This window comes from Hylobates moloch, unplaced genomic scaffold, assembly GCF_009828535.3.
Source record: "Hylobates moloch isolate HMO894 unplaced genomic scaffold, HMol_V3 SCAFFOLD_2, whole genome shotgun sequence".
In the NCBI taxonomy this organism is placed as follows: Eukaryota; Metazoa; Chordata; class Mammalia; order Primates; family Hylobatidae; genus Hylobates; species Hylobates moloch.
In genome coordinates, this window is record NW_026652277.1 from 127,554,385 (window position 1) to 127,577,679 (window position 23,295).

Below are 23,295 nucleotides of genomic sequence, written 5' to 3' on the forward strand. Positions count from 1 at the left end.
TAAGGATAAATATATATTAAAACTTGGCTTCTTCTCACTTTTCTCATTCTTCCTTCTCTCCTCAGCAAGCTGTGTAATGTTCTTGATCGACTAAATGTGATTGCAGAAAGTGTGGTGAAGAAAACAGGTTTCTTTGTAAACCGCCCTGATTCTTACTGTAGCATTTTGCGGCCAGATGAAAAGTATGTATGGTATTTTAAAACTTATAATAAATCATGATTTTTGCTCTTATGGGTATTCTAAATAGAGCAATTTGTACTGCTTGGAAATTGGATGAATTTAGTCCTGGGGGGAGGCACACTGCTCACATGACTGAGTACTGAATGTTCACTGGCGCATGGGAATTCCTTTGGTGGTTACCTACATACCTTGAGATGTAAGCCATGGGTTCTGCATCTCTTGCTTCATAGAACAAATGTTACATAAAATATTTCTGTAAGTAAAATTTTCAACAGTGAACTCTATTTTTCAGTATTGAATAGGAACAGATATTTTTTCTTATAGATTACATACTAACATTTTTATAAAAATAGTATTACTGTATTATAGTTATTCCCTCACAAATCTTTTATTACTATTTTGGGAGCTTCTTCAGATCAAAGATTTATGCTTTATCTTCTAAGAAACCAATACTGTGTATTTATGGCATTTTATTTTCAGTTAATGTAGTTAACTACAATCATAAGACAGCAAAAAAGAACTAACTACTAGTATACATGTCTTTGGAAGTAATCCCTTTGTTATAGTTTGCATTGTTTGCACTTGTTTATTGTTTGAATTTTAGGGTACCCATGACAGGGGTCCCCCAAGAGTACTCCCAGATTTCAGTGATTCACTAGGAGAACTGAAAGGACTCCGCCTATTGTATTCTGGCTATAATTTATTATGGTGAAAGGATATAAAGTGACATTAACAAAGGGAAAAGGCAAAAGGGGCAAAGTCCAGAGGAAACCAGGCACAAGTTTCCAGAGTCTTCTCCTCAGTGGAGTTGCATAGAACACACTTAATTCCCCAAGAAACAGGTTGTGAAGCATGGGTGAAATGTTGCCAGCCAAGGAAGCATGTTGGAGACTCTGTTTTTTTACTGGAGGCTGGTCACATAGGCAGCCTCTGCCTGGCATATACCAAAATTCTTGACTTCCAGAGGGAAAGAAGATATCAGGAAAAACCATATATTTCTACAAACCATTTCAGCACAGTGAGTCACTCTTACCAGTTCTGGGAATGGTGGAAACCCTCCTGAAATTTAAGTTCCTAGACATTGGCCAAGGGCCAACCTTATAAGCAGGACTTTCTAAGGATAGCAGTTAGTCCTGTTAGGTTAACTCTTTTCTGCACAGCACCTTCTTTTAAATAATTAAAATATTATCATCTATAGTATTTCATAACAAAACATATTCCTATGTATTCATTGCACATGGAGAAAATAAGTAGTCTCTAAACGGAAATCTGCAAAACCAACCAAAGAAATATAACAAAGCCTCCATGAATAAAAGCTGGGGGAGGTAGAGAATCCTAATGTTGAGTTGGGAAGGCTAAGGCTTGGAAGATTTTATTAGAAAGATGCCCTACAATTATTATTCATGTGTATAGAGACAAACAGGAATTGGGTTTGAATGAAGGCAAGGGAGATTTTGGTTGAGCATGGGTAACAAAATGCCAGAGTGGGCACTCGGGCAAATTAAAATGCCCCTTTCCTGGATTGTCTTTGAGGAGAGTGTGGTAAGCAGTCTGCCTCAGTCATTTGCATGTTCACTTACCTGAAAGAATGAGAGTAGGCAGGATCAGCTGATTTTTCAGGAGCCTTCAGCTCTATTACTTTAATTCTATGATTCTTAACAAGGAGCTGGTACCGAAAATACATATTTATTCTGCCATTAAGTTTTTTAAAAGTGTTTATTTTTAAACATAGGTGGAATGAACTAGGAGGATGTGTGATTCCCACTGGTCGCCTGCAGGTATACACAATATTATAATTCGTAATTAATGGAATCTGTATCCATTGTGTACTGTATGTTTTCTGTAAGCAATCGTGGAGAGACCTGTATCTTATTTAATGCAGAATTATTATTTGAGAATGATTGTTAAAAGGCTTACTTCTAGTCTTTAATGCTTATGAAAAATGTGTAGCTGGCTGGGCGCGGTGGCTCACGCCTGTAATCCCAACACTTTGGGAGGCCGGGGCAGGCAGATCACAAGATCAGGAGATAGAGACCATCCTGGCTAACATGGTGAAACCCCTGTCTCTACTAAAAATACAAAAAATTATCCAGGCTTGGTGGCATGCCCCTCCAGTCCCAGCTACTCGAGAGTCTGAGGCAGGAGAATCGCTTGAATCTGGGAGGCGGAGGTTGCAGTGAGGCGAGATCATGCCACTGCCCTCCAGCCTGGGTGACAGAGCAAGACTCTGTATCAAAAAGAAAAAAAAAAAAATGTGTAGCTGAAATAATATGTCCTATGGATTTTTTCTATATATTAAATGTTATTACTGGAAATAGAAACACAAACAGGAACATGAAAAGAATAAATCAGAGTGACTTTGGAAAAGAAGCCAAGTGTGTATACTATATATGTTAACTATGCTTTAGGAATGATATGGCCCTAACCACTGAATATTTAGGTTGTATAATAAGGAGATGGGTCAGAAAAAAGCCCGTATTTTGCTAATTGGTACATGTAGAAATTGTTAGCTATTTGTTTTATTTTGTTAAACTAACAAAGTAAATTCAAATATAGACCAGAAGATTTAATGATGCTGTTACAGCAATATATAACCTTATGCAACTTTAAACATGTTCTTCATTATTTTGACTTTACATAAAACTGAATAATATTTGTTCAGGAATAACACCTGCCCACAGACTTTTTTTTTTTTTTTTTTTTCTTCTTAAAGAAATCTAAAGTAGTATGGAAGTTCTTTGGTGATGGAATAATGGTTGAAAATCTTAAGGTGTTTCTCTTTAGACTGGCATCCTTCGAACCAACTGTGTGGACTGTTTAGATCGCACCAACACAGCACAGTTTATGGTGGGAAAATGTGCTCTGGCCTATCAGCTGTATTCATTGGGACTGATTGACAAACCTAATCTACAGTTTGATACAGATGCAGTTAGGTAAGTCTTATTTTTTGCTATTTGAATGCTGATAATGGCAGTAGGCAAACCTGGTTACTAATAAGATTTTTTTATGAAAGTGTTTCTACTTTTAGCTTCTCAAAAATTATGTTGCTAGAAAACATTATTCAAACTAATTCTGTTTTTCTTATATTTTCTTCTAGTAGTTTTATAGTTTTTGGTCTTATGTTTAAGTCTTTAATCTGTCTTGAGTTGGTTTTTGTATACGATGAGAGACAGGGGTTCAGTTTCATTCTTCAGCATATGAATATCCAATTTTCCCAGCACCCATTTGTTGAAGAGGATGTCCTTTCCCCAGTGGATGTTCTTGGTGTCTTGGAATAAATATTTCTGTTAAAAATTTGTGTATTCTTGCCATGGTTTGGGCTTTGGGTTTTTCTTTTGTTGTTGTTGTTGTTTTTGCTTGTGTTAATTATGAATAAACACCACATTCTTTAGATAAATCCAAAGTACTTAGACAAACTAGTGGTCATTGTTTTAAAACAAATCCAGATGGCATTTTTAAAAAGAGTACTGTGTCTTCATACATACTAAAAATCTAAGATGTATAAAAGATTGATTTTTCATTAAGGATTACTATTTCTTCACTGTCTATTGGATCTGTGACAGTCCATGAAGTATTATTTTTTGAAAATACATTAATGATAGCTGATACTGGTCATCGGAAATTGTCATAAAGGCTCAGCTGAGGAAAGTAATCAGTTTACAAATGGCCACACCAACAGATATCACTGCACTGGAAATATTAACAGACACTTGAAGAAACACAAGTTTCAAAAGTATGTATCTAAGAAAGAATATGATTTCTTAGTCTGCTGTGATCTGAATGTTTGTGTCTTCCCTAACTTCATATGTTGAAATCCTAACCCCCCAAACGGATGGTATTAGGAGGTGGGACCTTTGGAAAATGAGTAGAGCTGAGAGGAACCGTCATGACTGGGACTAGTGTCCTTATTATAAAAGACTGAAGAGAGCTAGCTTGCCCTTTCTATCATGTGAGGACACAGTGAGAAGACCATCTGTGATTTAGGAAATGGGCCCTCACCAGACACTACATATACCAGCTCCTTGATCTTGTACTTCCCAGCCTCCAGAAATGTGAGAAATGTTTGCTGTTTATAAGCCACCCAGTTTATGGTGTCTTGTTGCAGCAGCTCAAATGGACTGACACTGTGACAGGAGCATATTCTTTTTTCAGAGGCAATTCAGAGAGCACAGTACATTCTGTTACGGGAGGTGAATTGCTCTGGCAGGCTGCAGAAAGTTAGGAGTCTTTAAGTATGGTTAGAAACAACCTGGTCTGTCTTTGGTGGGCCATGTTTTTGGTGCCCCTGCTTCCATTTTAGTGTTTTCTATGGCTTTGGTATTTACTGGAATATCACTCTAAAATATATTAGCGTTTGCATTTATTTGCAAGATGTTGAAGAATCTAACTTGAAAGGCTCAGAGGAATTTTTGAAGTATAAGACTTGTTTGGAGTTGGCTAAGGGAATAACTTGTGCTTTGATTTTAGTGAAATTCTTTAATATGGGTTTTTCTTTTTTTAGGTTATTTGAGGAACTCTATGAAGATCATGGTGATACGCTATCCCTTCAGTATGGTGGTTCTCAACTTGTTCATCGTGTGAAAACCTACAGAAAGATAGCACCATGGACTCAGCACTCAAAAGACATCATGCAAACCCTGTCTAGATATTACAGCAATGCTTTTTCAGGTAATTCTGAAGTAATAGCTATTTTTAAGACTTACTCCGAAGTGCATTTTTTATACGTTTTTTAAAGCTATCTGGCTCAGTAAAATTAAAATTAAATATTTTAAAAGTTTAAATAAAACAGTCTGTCACTTAGAAGGTGCTCAGTAAATATTTGTCCAATAAATGAATGAATAAACATTTGTATTTTAAATAGGACACTTTTGCATTTTGGCACCCATAATTAGAGTTTTTATATAATGCAACACACTTTAATTCCTTGGCTTCTGTCTCTTTCTATTTTTCTGCTTGCAATATATAGATAAAATTCTTTGAGGGTGTTGAGTCATTTTTTTAAATAGGGTTCAAAGTCTCGACAATTGTCTAAGAGTGTAAATATCACTGAATTTTTTAAATGTCAACTAGAAACAAATTGTGATATTAGCACTAAATTATACTCATTAAATTCTACTGTTTTATGACTTGTGAATACTACATGTAACGGGTGTTGAAATGGTGCTTCTCCTGCCTCCATTCTGATGGAATTGCCAATACAATAGATATCACAGACCAAAGTGATTGTGAGACAAACCCCCATGCACAGAATTTATGAAGGAGGTGCTCAGTGATTGATTTCATGAGTCTTCAGCCCTTGTACCGGATTAAGGATAGAAAAGTTTACAAAATATGGAGAAGAAGATTAGTAAAGAGGTCTTTGGGGCCGGGCATGGTGGCTCATGCCTGTAATCCCAGCACTTTGGGAGGCCGAGGCGGGCGGATCACGAGGTCAGGAGATCGAGACCATCCTGGCTAACATGGTGAAACCCCATCTCTACTAAAAAAAATACAAAAACTAGCCAGGCGTGGTGACAGGGGCCTGTAGCCCCAGCTACTCGGGAGGCTGAGGCTGGAGAATGGCGTGAACCCAGGAGGCAGAGCTTGCAATGAGCAGAGATCGTGCCACTGCACTCCAGCCTGGGCGACAGAGCAAAACTCTGTCTCAGGAAAAAAAAAAAAAAGGTCCTTAGGAGTGAACTGCAATAACACCCACCCTCGGTGAAAAGAGAGTGGGCTTCAACAGGACTCTGGGTGAGCTTGACGTGGTATCCTGCTGTTGAAGAGACCCAGCATGTAGGCCTTGGACTGTTGCACAGCAGATCTGAAGCAGAGGGATGGGCTGAGGAGAGTGTGCCACATTGGGAACTGTCTGCATTCCTCCAGTTGGGTGGGCCAAAGGATACTTCAGTGTTGACTGGTAACCGGATGTGGGCCTCATGGAGGAGGGTGCCAGCATGGGGTTGGCCTGGGTCCTGGCCAGTAAGGCCCCTGGAAAGACAGAGGGACCTTCGCAGCAAGATCCAGGAGGTAAACACTGGATACCTAAGGAGCCAAGGAAGAAGTTACAAGAAACTGCCTGATAAAGGGAATTGTAAGAGAGTCCCCAGCGCTGGCAGCTTCAGAAGCATCTGGGAAAGCATCCATAAGAGTCAGCTGTCCACATTTTCTAGGCCCAGAGAGTTTGCAAAGCTGGTCTCTTATGCTCCTGTCCAACTGTATTAGTTTTCTGTGCTGTGTAACAAATGACTATAAATGTAGCAGCTTAAAACAGTACACATGCATTATCTCACAAGTTCTGTGCATCAGAAATTTATGCACAACTTAACTGGGTCCCCTGCTTAGGGTCTCTCAAGGCTGCCATTGAGAAAGAACCACTTCCCAGCCCACGTGTTGGCAGAATTCAGTTCCTTGTGGCTGTAGGACTCATAGCAGCGTGCTTCTTCACAGCTGACAATAGGATGAGTGTGCTAGCAAGACTGAGTCTTATAAATGTAATTTAATAATGGGAGTGACATCCCGTCATCGATGCCATATTTCTTTGGTCAGGAGCAAATCATAGGTGCCCCTGACCACACACACGGGAAATCCACATCCATTTCCTAGGGCTGCTGTATCAAAACAGCACAAACCAGTGGCTCAAAACAGTAGAAATGTATTGTCTTGCATTTCTGGAGGCTAGGAGTCTGAAATCTAAGTGTTGACAGGGCCATGCTCCCTCCGAAAACCCAGAGAGGAGAATCCTCACCGGCTACTTCTGTCATGTGCTAATATGTACATATCCCTCAGGGTGTATATCACCATGAAAAAGGGCATCTGTTCTTTTGCCCTCTCCTGTGATCATTGTCCCTGTAATAGGGGTCATTATTGATGCTTAAGGATCAAGTAATGTGCTTTTTTTTTTTTTGAGAGGGAGTCTTGCTCTGTCCCCAGGCTGGAGTGCAGTGGCTCAATCTTGGCTCACTGCAAACTCCACCTCCCGGGTTCAAGCGATTCTCCTGCCTCAGCCTCCTGAGTGTAATGTGCTTTTCAATAAGAATAGAGGATAGACAGAATGACTGTGTAGCTGTCCATGTTTAAAAAAGAAAGGAGTAATATAAAAGATAAAGATAGTCTGAGAAAATGATGTGCACAAATGGAAAGGTAAGGCAAAATTATGCACAACTGAAAGAGGAGCTACTATGAAAGGAATGATTTTATGAATAATGTGGCTAAAACAGGCTTCTTTATTTTAAGAAGCATGGTGTCATTGGGATGTACAACTTATTTTTAAATTACAATGGGTATTATATAATGGTGACAATACAGAAGAATTTTCTTTAAACCACTCAAGACAACTTTGCACAACTTAATCAGTCTTCTCGTGTTATGCCTCTGGGCTAGGCAGGAACATACTGATTAATTAGATTAAAAAAAAAAAAGCGCTGGGCACAGTGGCTCACACTTGTAATCCTGCACTTTGGGAGACCAAGACAGGAGGACTGCTTGGCCCAGGAGTTTGAGACCAGCCTGGGCAACATAGTGAGATCCCATCTCTACAACAAATACAAAAATTAACCGGGCATGGTAGTGCATACCTGTAGTCCCAGCTATGTGGGAGCCCAAGGGCAGAGGATCCCTTGAGCCTAGGAGTTCGAGGCTGCAGTGAACTATGATCGTTCCGTTGTACTCTAGCCTGGGTGACAGAGTGAGACTCTCTCTCAAAAAACAAGCAAACAAAAGCAACTAGAATAGTGAAATTAGGTTATTAGGAATTTTACCCTTGGTTTATGTGGATGGACTGATACTATGGGGTCAACTCACCTGACCCTTTTTTCTATTCATTTTAAAAACTGTTCTTGAGGCTTCACATGCTAGCATGCATGTTGGTCTAGGAAGCACCTTTTAGTTTTTAGTATAACTAGTTACATAGGGAGTTGGAGGATGCTTTACAGGGAAAGCATAGGTATCTCTTCAGATGTTAGGGAGAGCTTTTAATTCCCTTAAGGGCCTTGCTAAGCTCTTTCTATTTTTTTTTTTAAATGCAAATTTTTAAGCCTGGATTTTCTTGCTGAAGCTTGTTGAATTTAAATCCTATTATTAAAAAAAGATAAGAAACCTACAGCAGTTAATAATAGATCTGCTGTATATATATGTGTGTGTGTGCATATATATATATGCCTAATATAAATATGTACACCCACATGCGTGTGCATAATTTAAATGTAGTGAATGTGTGTGTGCATGCATGGAGGGGAATCATATTCTCAACAGGGATCTAAAGAGAAAAGCTCCCAAGGTGTGTTAGGTCGTTTTTGCATTGCTATAAAGAAATACTTGAGACTGAGTAATTTCATAAAGAAGAGAGGTTGAATTGGCCCATGATTTTGCAGGCTGTACAGGAAACATGGTGCCATTATCTTCTCAGTTTCTGGGGAGGGGGCCTCAGGGAACTTTTAATCCTGGCAGAAGAAGGGGGAGCAGGTGTCTCACATGGCAAGGGGTGAGGGGAAGGAGGTGCCACACACTTTTAAATAACCAGATCTCTTGAGAACTCACTATCGCAAGGAGTGCATCAACCCAAACACCTTCCACCAGACTCCATCTCCAACATTGTGGATTACATTTCAACACCAGAGTTCGGCAGAGACAAATATCCAAACCGTATCACAGGGTCAGGATTTCAAAGCTTATCATGCGTGGAAGGCAGTGATCCCAGAAGATGGTGCTGAGGTGGCTTCACCTGGCATTATGATAGTACTCTAAAGGACTGCCAGCAGTTTCTTCCCCTTTCTGCTCACTGCTGAAAGAGGAACATCAAAGGGAACATGCTGAGAACATTTTAATTTATCAAGAATAGTGAGATAGCCTTATGAGGTTATCCTTCAAACAGCAGATTGTGAGTTAATAAGCTGTATTTTGCAATAGGAGAAATAAAACAGTTGGAAAAATGTTTTGTTTTAATAACGTTTGTTTTAACACCCTTGGTAACTTTTGTTAAAGCCCAACTCTTTCACCTCTTCTGCAACCAAAGCAGTTATACATGGCAAGAGAAAAGTTTGTAACTTATTACTCTTAAACAGACTACAGTTCTCCAAAGGACAACTGACTGTCCTGTGACATTTCCATAGTAAGTTCATTCTTCCACTCTCCAAAATGACTATTTCATAACTTGTCCTCTCTCCTTAAAGCTACAACACCTCAGTTTCATCTGATGACCTTGCTTCATGCTTCAGTGAGAAAATAAGTTATTGGAAGGGAACTTCCTCTAATTTTTTTTTCTTTTTTTTTCCTTCGAGACGGAGTCTTGCTCTGTAGCCCAGGCTGGAGTGCAGTGGCGCTATCTCTGCTCACTGCAAGCTCCACCTCCCGGGTTCATGCCATTCTCCTGCCTCAGCCTCCCGAGTAGCTGGGACTACAGGCGCCTGCCACCGCGCCTGGCTAATTTTTTGTATTTTTAGTAGAGACGCGGTTTCACCGTGTTAGCCAGGACTTCCTCTAATTCTTACCATCAAACGCAGAGGGCGTCCATTTCTGCACCCATATTTTCTACCCTATATTGTATTACCATGCTTGTGGTGGCCCTGCTCCATCTTAAGTCAAGCCTTGCCTTTTTCTTTGAATCCCATGCCTTCTTGTGTTCCCTAACTATATGCTTGTTGCTGTACATCATCAGTTTCTCCGTCTCTAGTGCATCATTGCCATTAACATAAAAGCATACCTTAGCGTTTTCCATCCACCCTTTCCAGCTATTCCTAATCCCACGTGCCCCTCAAACCATAGTCCTATTTTTCTGCTCTCATGAGCAAAACCTCTTGAAAGGGTTGTCTCCACCCTGTTCTCTCCACCTGCTCCACTTGGCAACTGCCCTGCCATGACACTGAAACTGTGCTTGTCCAGGTTACCAGCAATTCCCACATTTGCCAAATCTAATGTTTACTCTTCTAACTCCATCTTACTCAACCTTTCAACAACTTTCGTCACAGTTGACCACTTCCTCTTTCTTAAACTTCACTTTGTGAGATCGCTCAGTGGGATATTGAGATCTCTCTCAATAGGAGAGAGTCTCAGTCTCCTATTTTGACTTCCCCTGCCGTGTTTCTAAACCCTTCTTTTTTTCCAGTTTTGTCCTAGGGATATCACATTCAGCTTTTGACCACTGTGCATTTATCACTCAGATTTTTATCTCTAACTTTAACTTCTCATGAACTCCAGACTCATTTATCTAAATGTCTACCTAGCATCTCCTCTGGGATATTGAATTAGTTTTTTTGTTTTTTGTTTTTTGAGATGGAGTTTTGCTCGTTTCCCAGACTGGAGTGCAATGGCACGATCTCGGCTCACCACAACCTCCGCTTCCTGGATTCAAGAGACTCCCCTGCCTCAGCCTTCCGAGTAGCTGGCATTACAAGCATGTGCCACCACCCCTGGCTGATTTTTATTTTTAGTAGAGACAGGGTTTCTCCATGTTGGTCAGGCTGGTCTTGAACTCCCGACCTCAGGTGATCTGCCCGCCTTGGCCTCCCAAAGTGTTGGGATTATAGGTATGAGCCACCATGCCCGGCCATTGAATTAGTTTTTTATCATTGCCATGACAAATTACTACAAACTCAGTGGTTTAAAACAATACCCATTATCTTAGAGTTTCTGAGGATCAGAAGTCTATGGACACAGCATTACCGAGCTGTATTCCCTGCTTAGGGTCTCACAAGACTAGAGTAAAAATGATGTCACGTGACATTAACATGAAGTCAAAATGTCAGCTGACCTGGGCTCTTACCCGGAGGCTTCCTGGCTCATTCTTATTGTTGGCAGAATTCCATGCAGCTATTGGACTGATGTCCCATGTCCTTGCTGGCAGTTGGCTGGGGGTCACTTTCAGTTCCTAGAGGCTGCTGCATTTCTTGGCTTGTGGCCTGCTCTATTTTAAAGCCTACCACAGTGCACCAAATACATCTTGTGCTTCAAATCTCTCTGCCTTCCCCTCCTGCCTTCCTCTTCAGCCTCTAAAGGATTAATGTGATTACAGTGGACCCAACCAGATGATTTAGGATTTTTCTATCTTGCAGTTGATGATAAGTAACCTTAATTACATCTGCAAAGTCCTTTTTGCCATGTAGTAGAAAATATTTGTGGTATGATACTAGGGAGCAAAGGTCTTGGGGGCCAAATTTCTTCCTACCACAGATATCTAACAAAATCACAAACTTACCATTTCTGAGACAGAAACTCTTGACTCTGTCTCAAGTCCATTTCTCTACTTGTTTTTTCTACTTCAATACCCATTGATCAATTCAGAAAACGTAGGAATTCTCCCTGCATTATTTCTTTTCCTCATCACTGTTCCCCAATCCCATCTATCAACAAATCTTGTTGGTTATACCTCCAAAATAATATCTTCTGTGTTTCATCCCTACTTCCGACACGCTAGTCCACACAGCCACAGCCACCCACTGTTATCTGGATGGCTGCAGGGGTTTGCTATTCTTGTTGTTTGTTTGTTTGAGTGATGTCTTACCCTGCCACCCAGATTGGAGTGCAGTGGTGCTATCACAGCTTACTGCAGCCTTGACTTCCCAGACTCAAGTGATTTTCCCACCTCAGTCTCCTGAGTAGCTGGGACCACACCCGTCTAATTTTTGTTTATTTATTTTTATTTTTTTGTAGAGATAGGGTCTCCCTATGTTGCCCAGGCTGGTTCCTAACTCCTGGGCTCAAGTGATGCTCCCTCTTTCCAGCCTTCCAAGTAGCTGGGACTATAGGTGTGTGCCACCATGCCCAGCTCGTATTTTTTATTATTTTTGTAGAGACAGAATCTCCCTATGTTCCCCAGGCTGGTCTCAATCTTGTGAGCTCAAGGGATCTGCCTGCCTCGGCCTCCCAAAGTGCTGGGATTACAGGCATGAGCCTCCATGCCTGGCCATTTTTTTCAACTACTAAAGTAATATATGTTAATTATACAAAGTACAGAATGGCTCACAAATAAATCATATGATCCCTACCTTCCAGAGATAGCCACTTGTATATTTAGGAGAACATGATCCTTCTGGTTTTACTATACCTGTAATTTATAATCCGCTTTTGCTCTTTTAGATAATGTAACGAATCTTTATAACCTTAAATATTCTTCTATAACATGATTTTTAGTAGCCCTATGGGACTCTATCTTTGAGAAGCATCATAATTTAGTTATTTGCTTTGTGCATTTAGAGTTGTTCTGAACAAACATCTTTGAACATATACCTTTTTGCATATTTTGATCTTATGAAAAGTTCAGAAGCAAATTTATTAGGTCAGAGGGTAAAAATAATTTTTAGTGCTTAAAATATCTATCTATATATTATATAGATATATATTTGCCAAATCGCCTTTCAGAAAGGATGTAACAGTTAATGTTCCCCTTGGCAGAGTATGGGAGTGCCTATTTTGAAATGTATTTGCCAACTTAACGGCAGAAAATGGTATGTTGTTCTAATTTGCATTATTTGATAACTAGTGAAGTTGGATTTTTATATATCCATTGGCTGTTTCTGTTTCTTTTGAAAATTGTGTGTACCTTTTTTTCTATTAGGGGTTAATCTGTGTCTTTCCTACATTTAGTTGGTATTTATTTCAATGTCTGATGTAAGGTAGGGGTCTAACATCATTGTCCCTTCTGCCCCCACCCCAATACTACTGTACTGTTTATTGAATAATACTTCCTCCTTTCATTGATGATTTCAGAGGACACTGTATCATAAACTTAATATTAGAATAAGAGCTATTTGAGTTCAAAAATGAATTTTTTTCTCTAATTAAAAAGAATTGTTATATTTAAACCTGATCTATTTAAATATAGTGAGTAGTAAAATTGGCTAATGTTTAACCTGTTTGAATGGTATTTGAATGGCGCATATTCTTTTTTCCCTTAAAGCACAATTAAACATAAAAGTGGCTAATCGTTTTGCCCTCTTATGCACAACCGCAGAGAGCCTACCAGTTTTAAACCCTTGTTCATATCCAGAGTACCATTATCTTTCTGGAGGTGATTGTTTTATTTGCAGTCAGAAGTAGCCAGGAGAAGATCCTTGGGCTCATTAGGGCTGGCTTTATATCTCAAGCTTAGGAAGTGACTGTAAACATCATACATGTATTTTCAGTTACAGCAGCAGTACTTCCAAAAACGCTTCTTTATGATCCTTTGAAAGAATATTCTTTTTTTGGCTGTTTCTCACATCTTACATTTTACCATACTTGCTAAAAATTAAAGGTAACTGCTGTTAAAGGATGAAAGAAACTCGAAAACGTGGCTGAAAAGTGGAAAGCTTCTCTAGATTATATTAAGATATTTTGAGGTACTACGTAGAATGAACTATTAAGTGCTATTAAGGCTATTTAAGAAGCATAAAGAATGTAATTACCATGAGAGCATCATGTTTACTTTTGTATTATGTAAAGAGGGTACAAATTGGGGCAGTAATGTATGCATTATTTAATGCTTGATGTTTTCTCTCAACAAGTGCAAAGAAAGCCCCCAAATGTGCTCAGCATATAAACATGTCCCTTTTTATATATTACTTTTAGCCTGAAAGGTAAGTGCTGTTTTAATGGAATGCTTCCTGTCTAATATCTGAAATACATGTTTGATGTACCGTATTTCATATTTCATTCATTTAGTTTTGCTGTAATGATCAAATAACCCAATGAGAACAATGTTGCTAATTTCAGATATATCTTGTTCACTATAACTGTTGGAAGAAAATTGATTTTACAATAATGTTACTTTGTTACAAATGCAGTCATTTCTACTGTGCTGTCTTTTTAGTTCTATGCTCATTTTTGGAAAGAGGTTATTATTTATATTGTGGATGTCTGCCACAAACTTGAATATACAGGGCTCTGAGACAAGAATGGAAAGAAGGAAATGAGGAGAAAGAATGAAGGACACTAGGGAGGAGAATGTCGAATGGGATAGGTGGTTCATAAGACCACTTCAGTGCATATTATCATTTTTACCAAAAGATAATTAGGAAAAGGAAGAGGAAGTAAAAAATACACAGAGTCAGTTTTGTTACTTCATAGTATAGTTTAAAAGGTAATTTTGGAATGCTTGAATAGTTAGAATGAGGCTGTTATCATGTGCCTTCTCTGCCTTCATTTTCAACCACAAAAGAGAATGGGCCAGGCTCACAGCTGACAGGGACAAAATGTGTTGTAAACATTGTCTCTGTTAAAGAAAGGGAGAGTATCTTTTCAAGGATTAAAAGTGGAGACAATGAAACTGACTTGTTCAAGGTTGTGCAACAGAATATGGATAGAAATTGGGTCATTTTATTTGTCTCTGAAGTCTCTGCTTGTCTTTGCAATAAAGTGAAGATACATTTACTTCAGGTAAAATAACAAATGTTGAGGATGTATTTTCATTTTAAAAATAAAATTGCTATCTAAGGTATTTACTATCTGAGTTCTTAAAGATGTTTAAGTGCCTCCAAATTCAACAAGCAGTTTATGTTCGCTATCATCTGTATATTTTATGAGAGGTATGGACCAAAGAGGAAACATTTTGAAGCAAGATTTTAATTCTGCTCCAAATCTTGGTAACTTATGTGTGTGTGTATGAAGTATTTGTATTTGTATGTATTTGAAGTATAAATACTACTTTTGTACCACTGTCCTCCTAAGAAAATATTCTCTTGAGTTATATACATCGGTAATGGATTTTCTGAAATATATATTTTGCTTTTTAGATGCTGATAGACAAGATTCCATTAATCTCTTCCTGGGAGTTTTCCATCCCACCGAGGGGAAACCTCATCTCTGGGAGCTCCCAACAGATTTTTATTTGCATCACAAAAATACCATGAGACTTTTGCCAACAAGAAGAAGGTACTTTTCTTCCTAGTCTGTAATATAAACTCCCATTTGGTGTTATTTTGAATATGAGATACTTTTCATTTTGAGAAATCATAGGCTAAAGTAGTCAGTTTTATTTTTTTTTAATTTTTAAAATTTTTTGTGGGTACGTAGTAGGTGTATATATTTATGGGGTACATGAGGTGTTTTGATACAGGCATGCAATGGGAAGGAAGCACATCATGGAGAATGGCGTATCGATCCTCCCATGCATAAAGCAGTCAGTTTGGCCACATGCTTGCCATGAGTTCCGTAATATTGATGTCCTGATAGTAGGTTGGGGAAAATGTGATTAGCAATTGTTGTTTTGCATTTTCTCTAAGATATGAAGTTTCAGAACTTCATTGTTAAACAGAAGTTGTAGCTCCACTAAAGCAAACCAACAGTATCATCTTTGAGTGTTTCCTACAAACTTGAAACTCTCAAGGACTCTAAGATGCAGAGAGTCGGTCTTAGATTTTTCAAGTGTGACAGCTAAGCAGCATGTACCTTGTAATTCCAATATTCTCTCCTCCAGGGAACAACCAGTCTCAGTGACACTGGAAAGACGGGAAGCTAGAGCAGTGCTACTAGCTAGCATCAGATAGCCACTTTCATGTCCCCACCACTCACATGCTTGAGTCACTTGCCAGTACAGGTTATTTCGAGTACAGTTAAATTGGTAATATAATATTCTCAGAAGAAACAAACAGTTTACCCGAAGCAGTTTAGTGTGATGCTCTGTGGTGTGAGCCTCAGGATCAGGTAGAGTTGAGTTGGAATCTCTGCAGTTCTGTGACCTGGGTCAAGTAATTTAAACTCTCTAAGCCTTATTTTCCTTATCTGAAAATGTAAATGCCTGGACACACCTCACCGAGGCAGAGTCTCCTGCCTGGCCTCCCGAATAGCTGGGACTACAGGTGCCCGCCACCACGCCCAGCTAATTTTTTTGTATTTTTAGTAGAGACGGGGTTTCACCGTGTTAGCTAGGATGGTCTCGATCTCCTGACCTCGTGATCTGCCCGCCTTGGCCTCCCAAAGTGCTGGGATTACAGGCATGAGCCACCACGCCTGGCTTCTTGCAGTTGTTATTAAGTTCTGTGTTGCTTCAGGAATATTTAAAGTATTTGGAAGGTCTCAGAGTTTGTATGTTTCTCAAATTTATTCTTATCAATGCATATTATTAGAATAACCAACTTAATACTTGAGCTTACTGTCCCTATAAATGGAGCACTGCTAATTTTTACATTAAATTTATTATTAATAAAATATTGTTTATATGAATTTTTGCTGTTAAAAAATTTGAAACTTTATTTGTTGAGAGATGGGTATAAATACCTATATTTATATTTACTGATGACAGTTAACTATAGGTAAATATGGTTGATTTTCTGAAATTTTTTATTACTTTAAAATATTGAAGCTATTTAGATACAGCTTGGGAACAGCCATAACTCAATTTTCCACTGCAGAAATTAGCTATGTATTAAAAGCATAATTTAAACCCCTTTCTCACCTTGAGTTACATAACGAAGGCAGGGGGTTTGGGAGTTTATATGTGGGAATAAAAGGAAGCTGGTATTACATCCCCATTTTCTAAAAAAGGAAATTGAGGTGCAGAGATAATGTCTTGGCTAAGATTATTCAGTTAGATGATTCAGTGAGACTCAGCTCTAAGCCTACCACTGAAAATAAAATTGTATCGAAGTAGATAATACGGCTTACTCAGTTGATTTAGATCTCCTTTTTCTGTTTGTTTGGTTTTTTTTCCCTCTAGAATGTCAAAATTCTGAAAACTATTTTTTGGTGTCAGGGGAAGAGGGAATTGATACTGTGCATAAACAATTTTTATAAATACTGTAAGATAAATTTCAGTGGGTTTTTAAAAAAACTTTCTAGTGTCACCCACCTATACAGGTTATTTTGCTGACAGTTAAAGCAGCATTACAATTCTCGAAAGAAATGAACAGTTTACCCAGAGGCAGCAACAGGACAAGAGCATGGAGCTCAGGCTCACGTAGAGCTGAGTTGGAATTTCTGCAAGTGTGTGTGGCCTGCGACCCATTAACCTCTCAGCCTCATTTTCTCACCTGTAAAATGGAGATGACTATACATACCTCACAGGGTCATTGAGGCTTAAATGGGAAAATATATGAAAAGTGCTTAATACTAGGTCTGACACAGAATAAACCCTGTACTGAAGTAGCCAGGCTCTGGAAAGCCTGCCTCCAGTTAATACCTGGTGACCTTGGGCAAGTCACTTAACTGGTCTCATTCTGTTTCCACATCATTAAAATAGAGACAATAATAGTACCTAACTTACAGCTTTCTCTGAGAATCAGATGAGATCATATAAATGGTTAGCACCTAGCAAATACAATAGGTGTTAGTATTGTTACTGTCTTTTGTTTGTTTGTTTTTGAGTCAGAGTCTGGCTCTGTCACCTAGGCTGGAGTGCAGTGGGGTGATCTCGGCTCACTGCAGCCTCTGCCTCCCGGGGCTCAAGCCATCTTCTCACCTTAGCCCTCCAAGTAGCTAGGACCACAGGTGGACGCCACCACACCCAGCTAATTTTTGTATTTTTGGTAGAGACTGGGTTTTGTCATGTTGCCCAGGCTGGCCTCCATCTCCTGGGCTCAAGCAGTCTGCCCATTTTGGCTCCCAAATTGCTGGGATTACAGGTGTGAGCCACTACACCTGACCTGTTACTATTCTTTAAGGAGATAACATTCCCTAGTTTTTAACATTTATTAAAGATCATACGGGATGCCCATAAAGTCTGGAAACTTAGATAATGTGACTTATTAATGTAATATTAATAAAGACTTTATTATTTATTCATGAGTGTTTTGAAATTCGTGGCATGCTGTATCTTATACTGTGTTTATCAATGATACAGGAATGGTATAGATAATGGTGTGGCATATCTATGCCATGAAATAATATTTTTCTTGCACAATAAGGGAAGAGGGAATAAACCTAACTCTATCTAGAGTTCATTGGAACAAGGTCCTCTTGAGATAAGTACTTCGATGACACAAAATCTCACATTTATTGATCTGCCTAAAACCACTAATTGAAACTTTGTTCTGAATTTGATTAATATGGCATACAATCATCTAAGATCCCATCTAATGAACTGTTGTTTAGAATGTCACCAAGATGTTTTTAGGTATTAAGCATTAATTATTTCATTGACTCCTAGAGTTGGGAGATTTCTTGGCCTGCCCCCTGTCTGATATGTAAGTTCTCTTTCTGTTTCCCTAGGGAGAGAGAGGTAATCTGGCCTATGCTTGACAAGCTCTTGTTTGTCAACTGTTGAAGAGGCAGTTGTTTTGGAACAGTTCACTTACACAATTCTTCCTCATGTCATGCTGAGATCTGCTTCTCTGTAATCTTACCTATTAATCCCAGTTAAAGACCTTAAAAACAAGATTTCCTCATCCACTTGATAATCTTTTAAATATTTGAAGTTGAGTTCATACGCTTTCAAAATCTCTTCTTCTACTGGTTAAATAGCCCCAGTTTCTTCAGCTGTTCCTCATATGCTGTGGTTTCAAGGCCCTCCAGCATTCGGAACACCCCTCTCCTCTGTGTGTATTCCAGTTGAGGTCAATGTTCTTCTTAAACTGTGGCCCCCAGATCTGGGTCCAATAATGGTCAGCGTTTGGTCTGATTTGTGCTAGCTGTTGTGAGACCACTGGGACTATCACTCCCCTTGTCCTGGATGCTGTGTTTTCATTGATAAGCATAAGGTCACACCAGCCATCCTCAGCGTTGCCATGACAGTGTGCACTCTCCGAGCTTCCTGTCTGTTAGAACTCCTAAGTCTTTTTAACATGTGCAGTTGCCGCTCTGCCACATCTGTACCATTCTTGTCATGTTTGTATATGCTTTGTCTACTTCCAAAAAAAGTATTGAAATGTGTATCCTTTAATGAATACTTTATAGCTTTATAGTTTCTTCAGATTTAATCAGTTGACCATCTTGATCCTAATTCAAGTACTTGATGAAAAATGTTGAGTACAGTAGGGTAAATGGCAGAACCCGTTGATTTCTACCCACAGGCAACTCCTTCCACATAATATTGTTTAGTGCCTTTGATTGTAATCATTTAAACAGCTGTAAGTTCAATTAACTATACTGTTGCCCTGCCCATATTTCTCTATCTTGTTCACAAATACTGATTGCTCTGCTGACATTCATGAATGTTTCAGAAGGCTCCCAAGTTAGCTAGGGAAATTAAAGACAGTCTTTAAAAATTTTCCCTAACCTTCCTATGGAACCGAGAACTCTTAATACTAGGAACTGAAAAAGAAAAGAGAATCTGACTTACTGGCTCTTCTGTATGCAAAGAAGGGAGTGACACTAACTTGCAGTCTCCTATTTTCTGATCCCTGGTCCAAAAGCAGGTTTCTGACCCAGTGCATTGTTCTTCCTCTGGATAAATGTACCTGGTAGTAGAGGTGGTAAAGATTCCCCTATCTTGGGCTTAGTCGTCTTAGATGCTCTGATCCTCCATCCATTTTAGCTTATCTTCCCCAAGGCAGATATTTCTTTGCTTCTGAGACTCACCCAAAAGACTTGGAATCTTTTAAAAGTGTTGTTAAATTGCTACATATTGCTAAGGGAAATACAATTTAGTAATATTGTTTGAAAGTTTATGGCCTAGTCTTAAATCATGAATACATGATTATCTTTTCATTTTTGCTCACCACAAGAATTCTGAGTTAAAACATTTTTTGTAATGTCTACTTCTTCCTAAGCAAGCTGATTGTAAGCAACATTCTTTAGGGAATTTCTCATATACTGATAGCTTCTCTACTTTACTTGTCCGCCAGTGTTAGGTCATCACAAAATTATATTTACTCAGATGCATGCATACACACATGCATACACCCCTCTTCAACAATTAGTCCATGTCTTTTTCATTCCCCTGATCTGACAGTCTGATTTTCCTATTAGGAAAGGAAATGATATTAGCTTGGTGTGGCTTGTTTTTGTGAATAGATGTGAATTCAGAGAATGCATTGGCCATCTTTTTAGGTCACTTACAACACATCTCGATCTCATATTTGATTCTGTTATGTTGCTGGGATCAACATCACTTACATCACTTCTTGATGTCTGGTTTTTGGGATCTGTCACCCTCTCACTGCTGAGCATCAAGACTCCTGTTATCCTCAGCAAACTAATGCAGGAACGGAAAACCAAACACCGCATGTTCTCACTTAGAAGTGGGAACTGAATGATGAGAACACATGGACACATGGTGGGAGAGAACAACACACACCGGGGCCTGTGGTGGTGAGGGTAGAAGGGAGAGCATCATTATGAATAGCTAATGGATGCTGGGCTAAATACCTAGGTGATGGGATGATCTGTGCAGCAAACTACTATGGCACACATTTACCTATGTAACAAACCTGCACGTTCTGCACATGTACCCCTGAACTTAGTTGAAAAAGGTAAATAAATAAATAAATTCTGCTAAATGTAAAAATTAAAGACTGCATTGGCCCATTTCCAGTATCAGCTCCATGTTTCACTGTTCCTTAAAGATTGTAGATCTCAACTACACCGGGACACTGGCCTGCTTGTAGAGACGCTCTAGCCCCTCCTTCTGTCTTCTGGGTTGTACACAGTTCCCTCTTATGTTTTTTCTTTCAGGTGCGAAACTTGTTATGGCTAGGGAGGATAGAAACAGTACTGGAATTAAGTAGCTCTACTTTCTCTGTCATTGCTTTCAGCTTGGCACTTTCAACACATAGAGCAGTGTCTGACACATAGCAGGTGCTTAATAAATGTGGAATGACTGAATGAATTCTTCACAAGCAGCAGCCTTATCCTTGCTCTGTTCTTTTCATATTCAAAGCCTTGTTATTGAAAAGGGGTTGGAGGGTCTGCCCCTTTGGTTTTGCTCAGGAGTTTGTCATAGATGCAGAATCTCAGGCCCCACCTACTGAATCATCTGCCTTTTAACAAGATCCCAAAGTGATTCACATGCACATTGAATTTTGAGTAGCACTGCTGTAAAGCATAACTTCAGTCTAAAACAAAACTTTAGGAACCTTTCCTGTTAGAACAGTGATTCGCCCCACACAATTCATTAGGCTTCATATTCCTTTTTTCATCATTAGTGGTTGTGTATTCTGCTTGCCATCTCTAGAAGAGTTCCCTATGTTGCCAGTTTCATTTGGATACTTTCCCATTGCTTCATAATCAGGATTATTCAAGATTGTAATTTCAGCTTTATATTTTTAGAAAGCCTTTCATTTATATTAAAATCTCATTTTAGCAATTCTTGGCTATAGGCTCTTTTTTTAATCTTTAGAAATCTGATTTTTAAAAAATTCTTCTTCTCCATAGCTCTCATGAGCTTTGACATATATCACTTTTCCTCTAAATATTCATTTCATTAGAATTTGATTGAGAATTAAATTAGGTGTTCAGAGAGAAGGCCACTTAGGATTCTTTCAGATTCTTTGCTTGTACAGACGAGCCTTCTAGCAGAAATCCAGACAGTTGACATTCTTTACTATTACTCTGACTAGCTTCTGTAATCAAGTAGCACATATTTACAGTTAAAGAATAACAGGGTCTATACTGCTTTCTAAGGGAACTTGTTCGTTAGGACTGTCTAATTCATTCCTTAATGATTTTGCTTAACTGTTTTAACTATACACACAGGTGTATACATATACAGCAGAGTAGATTCTAACTATCAGATAACTACACACAAGGGAATCCTGGTTGTAGGACTTGGGTCAAGGTCCCACTACTCACCTGGTGGCAGAGTAAGTCACTGTAGGCACAGTCCCTGGGAGAAGTTAACAGCAGTTCATAGAGTCAGCTTATTACATTCTAATCCTTTTTAGCTAAAAGTAAATAACATCAGAGCATCTTGACTCTCAGGTGTATTCATGGCATTTTTGTACATCTGCAACATAGTTGAAGGAAGAAAGCAGTTGGTAAGGGAATTACCATGTTGAAGACCTACTGTGTCAAAAGCTTTGCAAACATGTTTTAAAAAGAAAAAAATTAACTTTGAAGTAGGAACATGTTACTGTAGACCATATAAATTCTTCTATCCAGTAAATTTTAGAAAATCAACATTTACATTTGGTTCATCTTTTTTTTTAATTTTTATTTTATAGTTATACTTACTGGTGGACACCAGAAGTGATAAAGCATTTACCATTGCCCTATGATGAAGGTAAGTAACTGTTTGTGTTTTAGTTTTTACACTAACATATTTTGGAATTATACCTTAATGAACTTGAAGCATTAAATCCTTTGCACATAGTATTTTATTAGAAACAAATGAATGGCTGTTCAGTATTATGTTGCTGCTTTAATAGATAGGATATTGTAACATCTCTTAGCTTCTTAAAGGGCAGGAATTATATTATACTTCTTTTTATCTATGTAGGCCAATACCTTGTATTGTGTCTTACAATTATTACGTGTCTCTCAAATATTTAGTCAATAAAATATGATATATCAGCTCATTACTTTAAACTAGTACAGTTTATATTTCTACATATTTTGGGGGAATGCAGAGGAAGTAAGGACCCATTCACAAGGAGAGCTTAAAACTTTTTTCCTGTGCTAAGCAGTGAAGAAGGTACAGATGCGTGTATAAAAGTACATTTTAGTCACATTTAAATTAAATTTCATTAATTTGTGAGAGGGGCAGGAAACATTCTATATTAAAGGAATATCTTCAAGTGTATAATACATTAGAATGATGTTTCCAAATTTAAATAATTGCCAAATTTTAAATAAAGCTTAGTTCTGGCTCTGTTACTAACTCCCCTGACCTTGAGCAAGCTCATTTTCCATTTGGTAAAGGGTTCCTAGCAAGATCTCCTGCGAATCTGGAATGCTCCAGTTGAGGACTCCATCTAGTCATGGTTCAGCATCCCAACTTTGGGTAGGGAAGCCCATAAAGTAAGATTACAAAGTATTTTTGGTTCTTATTAAGTTATAAATTCATTTTGGAAGTTATTTGTAACTTGAAATTCTGGGAAAAATCATTACTCATATTGCTAAGAAGGTTTAGTTGTTCTGGGAGAAAGGAAAGGGTTTTAACTATCTAACAGTGACTATTAACAGAATTTGAAATATAAAGGGAAATTTAGGGAAAAAGCTGTACGATTTTTAGCTAAAACACAAAGGGCATTTATTTAAGAGCAAAAAAGAATTTAAAGAGCCTCCTCTAAATAACTCCCTGCTCCCACTGGACTTCCTGAGGCCCTCTTGGCTCCTTAGAGCTTGTTGAAC

At 38.6% G+C, this 23,295-nt stretch overlaps 1 protein-coding gene across 1 annotated transcript in view; it reads left to right on the top strand.

Moving 5' to 3' along the window:
• The window catches only part of FIG4 (FIG4 phosphoinositide 5-phosphatase), a 136,946-nt gene that overhangs the window by 68,038 nt on the left and 45,613 nt on the right, over positions 1-23,295 (top strand). Inside the window, exons 12-17 of the mRNA XM_032156486.2 lie at positions 66-182; positions 1,913-1,958; positions 2,965-3,113; positions 4,682-4,848; positions 14,865-15,003; positions 22,167-22,225. Of these exons, the coding sequence (XP_032012377.1) occupies positions 66-182; positions 1,913-1,958; positions 2,965-3,113; positions 4,682-4,848; positions 14,865-15,003; positions 22,167-22,225 (677 nt within the window). The remainder of the gene's footprint in view (positions 1-65; positions 183-1,912; positions 1,959-2,964; positions 3,114-4,681; positions 4,849-14,864; positions 15,004-22,166; positions 22,226-23,295) is intronic.